The sequence below is a fragment of the Verticillium alfalfae genome, genomic scaffold (assembly GCF_000150825.1).
Source record: "Verticillium alfalfae VaMs.102 supercont1.2 genomic scaffold, whole genome shotgun sequence".
In the NCBI taxonomy this organism is placed as follows: domain Eukaryota; kingdom Fungi; phylum Ascomycota; class Sordariomycetes; order Glomerellales; family Plectosphaerellaceae; genus Verticillium; species Verticillium alfalfae.
The window spans coordinates 454,542-460,243 of NW_003315037.1; the positions used below are offsets into that span (position 1 = coordinate 454,542).

At 59.0% G+C, this 5,702-nt stretch overlaps 3 protein-coding genes across 3 annotated transcripts in view; 1 reads left to right on the forward strand and 2 right to left on the reverse strand.

The window, feature by feature from the left end:
* VDBG_01617 (dolichyl-phosphate beta-glucosyltransferase) overlaps positions 1–538 on the forward strand; it is a gene marked incomplete at both ends in the record, with an annotated part of 2,118 nt that extends 1,580 nt beyond the window's left edge. The window contains one exon of the mRNA XM_003007383.1: positions 48–538. Coding sequence (XP_003007429.1) covers positions 48–538 — 491 coding nt within the window. The remainder of the gene's footprint in view (positions 1–47) is intronic.
* Positions 539–1,033: 495 nt separating this feature from the next.
* On the reverse strand, positions 1,034–2,560 carry VDBG_01618 (squalene monooxygenase; the record flags this gene model as incomplete). Its single annotated transcript, XM_003007384.1, has 1 exon — positions 1,034–2,560. One exon carries the CDS (start codon positions 2,558–2,560, stop codon positions 1,034–1,036), a length of 1,527 nt encoding a protein of 508 aa, XP_003007430.1.
* Positions 2,561–3,538: 978 nt separating this feature from the next.
* VDBG_01619 (predicted protein) lies at positions 3,539–5,483 on the reverse strand (the record flags this gene model as incomplete). The annotated part of the gene is made up of 2 exons (XM_003007385.1): positions 3,539–4,835; positions 4,924–5,483. The coding sequence occupies 2 exons, from the start codon at positions 5,481–5,483 to the stop codon at positions 3,539–3,541; spliced, it is 1,857 nt and encodes a 618-aa protein (XP_003007431.1).
* Between the last annotated feature and the right edge of the window lie 219 nt (positions 5,484–5,702).

A 5,702-nucleotide genomic window follows, 5' to 3' on the forward strand; every position in this document is an offset into this window, starting at 1 on the left:
TTCCTGACGGCGCCTCCCGCTTCAGCGACCTTGGCAAGCTCATCGAGCGCGCGCCGAGGAGGTCGTCGACGGCGCCCACCGCGGCGTCGCCATTGGCTCGCGCGCCCACCTCGTCGGCTCGGCCGCCGTCGTCCAGCGCTCCTTCGTCCGCAACTTCCTCATGCGCTCCTTCCACCTCGTCCTCACCATCCTCACGCCCCCCGCCACGAGCCGCCTCGCCGACACGCAGTGCGGCTTCAAACTCTTCACGCGCGCCGCCCTGCCCCACGTCGTCCCCTACATGCATGCCGAGGGCTGGATCTTCGATATCGAGATGCTCCTCCTTGCCGAGAGCGCGCCCCCCGCCCCCGTCCTCGGTGCCGACGGCGCTGTTATCGGCACCAGCCCCGGCATCCGTGTCGCCGAGGTTCCCATTGACTGGCATGAGGTCGACGGCTCCAAGGTCAGCCTCATCGCCGACAGCATCCGCATGGCCGTCGGCCTCGCCGTCCTGCGTGCCAGCTGGATGATGGGCGTCTACCGCCGGCGATTGACGTAGTGCCCTGCACTATAGTGTCTCGAGGGTAAGAAAATGTACACAGAGTAGACAGACCTGCTGGCCCACGGATATGATCCGAATGATGAATCACGACTGCATTTGTTCCTTCCTTGAATCACACTGAGATGGTGACATTAACATGGTGACGCGAGAATATATGCTCCTGAAGCAACTGCTGCCATCTGCCGTGGCAGCAGAACTTGATTGATTACATTATACTATGTTCCCCTTTCATTCTCTTCTCTCTCTTTTCTTCTCTCACAGGATGATACCGAGCCAAACAACTCCACACCACGACGCCGCCCCGGGTAACACCGAGGGAGAACAAAAAGTATATGTACAAATGCCCCCTGACAGAGGCTCCAGGTATCTTTAACCAAGCAAAGAAAACAAATACAATCCCTATATCGCATGCCTCATCATCAAGCGGTCAAGCGACCGCTGGTCCATACTCTCGCCTTTGGTTTGTCTTCTCGCAATTCACTCCGGGGCATCTTATTGCGCCTCGCGGAAGATGAGCGGCAGGAAGACCATGCTCGCCTTCCACAGGATGAGAATGGCGTCGACGGCGGCGAGCGGGGCCTTGAGGAAGCCGAGCGGGCCGGAGACGAGGTCGCAGGCGTTGATCCAGATGGCGACAAAGGCGACGGTGAAGAAGTGGTAGGCGAGGATGGCAGGGCGCTGGATGAGGCCGCCCATGAGACCCATGGGCACAGTGGCGTGGCCACGCTTGAAGTAATCAAAGCAGCCCTTTTGCAGGGCGCGCAGGAGGCGGTCGTCGGCGGCGAAGAGGCTGTAGAGGGCCTGGGCCAGGACGTTGATGATGCAGGTCAGGGACTTGCGGCGCCAGTGGAACGTGTCCATGGCCCGGCGGACGGCGGCGCCGTCGCCGAGGTCGGGGATGACGTCCGGATGCAGGAGGTCGGTGACGAGGACGGCATCGTTGAACGCCACGGTCATGCCTCCGCCCGTCAGGGGGTGACGCATGTTCATGGCGTCGCCGAGGAGGAGAACGCCCTGGGTCCGCGGCTGGCGCGAAGGCGGCAACCACGAGTTGGGCATGGAGCGCGGGATTTTGCCATCCTCGAGCGCCGCCGCCACACAGGGCTGCAGCTGGGGCGGAAGCGAGGGCAGTACGCAGTTAGAGATGTAGCCGCGGACGCCACCAGCGGCCGGGGCAGCCTCGGGGATGTTGGCAGGGACGTCGATGAGAGCACGCGTCTCGTGGCTGCCAATCTGGTACATGAGAACAGGATAGGCTCCTCCAATAAAGACGTGGCCGAAGCGTGGGCTCGGCAGCGGGGCGTCGACGAGCTCGAGGGCGTAGAACTTGGACTTGACAACGGGCTGCTGGGGGATAAGGTCCTTTCGGAACTTTGAGGCGTAGCCGTCGGCAATAATGGTGAGCTGGCCGAAGAAGTAGTCGGCCTCCTTCTCGCCGCTCGAAGGGTTGATAGTGCGGGCTGTGACACCGAGAACCTGGTCCGACTCCTCGCCACGGATCATGCCCGTCACCTCGGTCTCGACGACGGTGATGTTCTTTCTGGCCTTGGCACGCGCGGCGCAGGTTGGCGACGAAGCGTCCGTGATGGAAGGCGCGACCCTGTGTCTTCTTGGCGTTGGGCGTCGTGGCATTCGCATCGCGTGCCCGGCAAGATGACGACGTCGCCCGTTCTCGTCGAGAGATGGAAAGGGAATATTGCAGGACTCGCCGTGGAAGGTGACGTCAAAACCATAACAGGGGATCGAGTCGATGCCCTCGAGGCAGTGGCCGAGGCCAAGCTTGCGCAGGGCGGCGACACCACCAGGCTGCAGCAGCTCACCGACGATACGGTCGGGCTCCTTCATCCAGCGCTCGAGCAGCAGGACACTGCGGCCCTGCTGGCCCATGGCGTAGGCGACGGCACAGCCAAAGATGCCGGCACCAACCACTACCACGTCGGCCTCATGATATTGCGCACGACGCTCGGCACGAGCGTCGGCCGTTGCCGTTGTCGTCGAAGTTGTTGTTGTGGTACTCATTGGGAGATGCGGTGTGTTGAGGGCGGCTTGTGTGACGGTCTGAGGTTGGATTGAGGCCATAGAAGAACTGTCGACGATCGAGATCGAGGGGGGCTCTCAAGATCTTGGAAGAGGGGGGTGGAAGACTCGATCGAGTAGACGTTGGGTGATTGAAGCAGCGTCAGCGTAGTTGTCTCGCAAGAAACTAATAAATATTAAATGCTAACAAAAACCAAGGGAGATCGAGCTCGCGAGCATGCGAAGAGAGGATAGGACGATTAAATCGTTCGTCGGCCGACGACGGGTGGGATGGCGGTGGAAAGTGGTCTGCTCATAGATCAATGAGGTGGGCAGGCGGCCTGGAGAAAATTAAAGACAGGGACCATCTGGGGCCATTCCTGGCCATTAGGGGCCAACAGTCGTCCGACAGCCATGACGGCTCCCACCGTCTGCAGATCGGGCCAATGACGAGCCTGCTTCTGACCCCTTTGCCCCCCCCCCCCTTTGCCCCCCTAAGGCATGCCTCGAGGCTGTTTACCGTGTGGACCCTGTAACCCACTGTGGTATCTCGGGTCCGTCCCTGTGGCCCCCCCCTATGCGATCCCACTAAGCCCCCCTGCTGGCTTTCGTGGCCCACTCACCGCCCCCAGCGCCCTGACTAGGCCCCTCCTTCACATGCTCGCATGCTCGTCATGGATGCGTTCCTGGCTTTTGTATCGTTCGACACATGCCGCGTCCTCCATCCATTGCTCGAGACATGGGTCGGGCACATATGATAGGTAGCTTATGTAATTCAGAAGCCAACCACGCCCAACATCAGCAGCAACATGATCAGAGCTTGCCAGCATGCCCAAGCCCATGCATACACAAAGAGGCTGTACATTTCACGCCCAACGGCGTGCCTAACGTAGGGTTTACATCTAACGCAGACAGCTTTACTGATACAATGCTGCCACCAACGCTGCTGCTCTAAATAGCACAGTAATGTACACCTCGTCTCTATGCCTCGGTCTTGTTGCCGACAGCCGTAGATCCGTCTTCTTGTTCTTCCTCCACTCGCCCCGACCATCGTGACGGCTTTCCGTCCAGACCTCGGCGCAACGGGGCGTAATAATCAAGACCTCCTGTCTCTGTCCTGCGTGTGCGTGCTTGTTTCTCGTTCTGGCGCGCCACAATCTGTGCGACATTGGCCCGCTCGCTCGCCTTCCACTGAGCCTTCTCCTTGGTCACCTTCTTCAACGTCTCCTCAACACAGGCCAGCATCGATAGGTCTGACGCCTTGAGATCCTCGGCCTTGTCGGCCTGGGACGCCCTCTTCAGGTAGTGCACCACCCACTTGAGGCTCGTTCGGCACTGCTTCGTCATCCTGTAGTCGCGACCCAGAACGTCGCTCATGAGCCACCGGAGCCGCACGTATTCGTGCTGCTTGGTGAACGCCTGGCACAGGTCCGAAAAGTTCCACACACTGTACGCCAGGTCCCGTGACCCGTTGCACTGTGCCGCGAACACGCAGATCGTCACGACCTCGCGGTAGTTGCGCAGCGCCAGGCACACCTGCGCCGCCCGGTGGAACACAAAGTTGTCGATTTGATGGCCCTGCTCAAGAAGATCCGAAAAAAGGCGCTGGATCGCCGGGAACGGCCGCACCGCTGCCGGGCCCGATGCGCGGGCCTCGCTGCTGTCCCTCATCTGTTGGCCCACGGCCTGGATCTCATCCAGATCCGCCAACACGAGAGGCACCATGGCATTGCTAATGTCGTGACCATCGCTCTGCGCCTTGCTAATCAACGACACGGCGTGCTCCGTCGATGGTTCGTTGACCTTCATGCTGGCTTGCACGGCGAGCTGAAGACAGCCGCTTGAGTAACCCTGCCCGTTGCGCACGGCGCGGTTGTAGGTGCTGAGAACACTATTCCACTGGCCTTTCTGGGCATCCAGTTTCATTCGTTCGAATGTCGATCCAATGTCCATAGGTCGCTTTGGCGTAGCGATGCGGATTCGCTTCGTAGGGAACTCCCGTTGTATCGGTATCATCATGCTCCTGACCACCGCCTCCGCCTCCGGAAAGTCCGACTCGATATCTTGCTCTTGCAGAGTCTTGAAGAGAGACGCTGCCTCAACCTCGCCATAGCCCCATTGCTTCTTGCACTTGACCAGCATAGACTTCCAGAATGCGGCCGTTGTGACGAAGCCGGCGTCTTTGCAATAACTGAGCCACTGGTCTAAGGCCTTGAATTCGCGACATCTTCCATGCTTGTCCGCGATGAAGTTTACGAGAGTATCATCGAGCGACACTCTAAGTTTTTGTGTGTATTCTTCCACAAATTCCTCCGTTTCGCCCCAAGTGTGGCTCTTGGCGTACTCTGACAGGACGGCACCAAAACCGGCGTCGTATGCTTGTTGCTCGTCTTTGTGAGCCCTGGTTATTGACCTTCTCAAATCTGGACTTGACACTGCCCCACTTGGACTTCATCGCATCGTGTTTCGCAAAGGCACAGGTCAGCTCGACATCAGTTCCGGCCTTAGGTGATAGAGCGAGGAGTTCTGCGAATAAGACACTGGCTTGCACCGCGTCATCCGCTTCAAGCGCAATCTGGATCATTGTTGATCGTATGCTGTAGGTGTCTTTGATCCCACAGAACTCCTTGTCTCGCAGTTCTTGATAAATCTCGCGGGATTCTCGGTACTTTTGCGACCCACGCCAATGTGCGCGCAGAATTCTGACCGGCCAGCTGGGCAGGATCCTCACTCCGGCGTTATCGTGTAGCCACTGCCATGTCCGTAGCACCTCGGCAGCGCCGTATCCCTTTGTTTGCAGCACTGAGTGAAGGATCCTATCGCAAAGCTTCTGAAGATCTGATGTGTTGTCGAGATGCGCTGTGCGCAGGCCTACAAAGGTGTCGATCGCTTCGGCGTGCCAGTCTCCACGGCGGAGGCGGCCCATGAACCTCACGGTAGTAGCTGTCCCAAGGCGACAAACCTGCCTGGACTTGTTAAATACCTCTGTTGCCGCTTCAATATGACCAGTTGACAAGAGCTCGTTGACAATTCTGCTGGCCAAGGTGGCGTGCTGGGCTCGACATCCAACGTCGTCCGAGATGTCGGCAAGTAAAACTTCGGCCGCAAGCTGCAAGCTTTCGGGTGGCTGACCATCAGCAGGAAT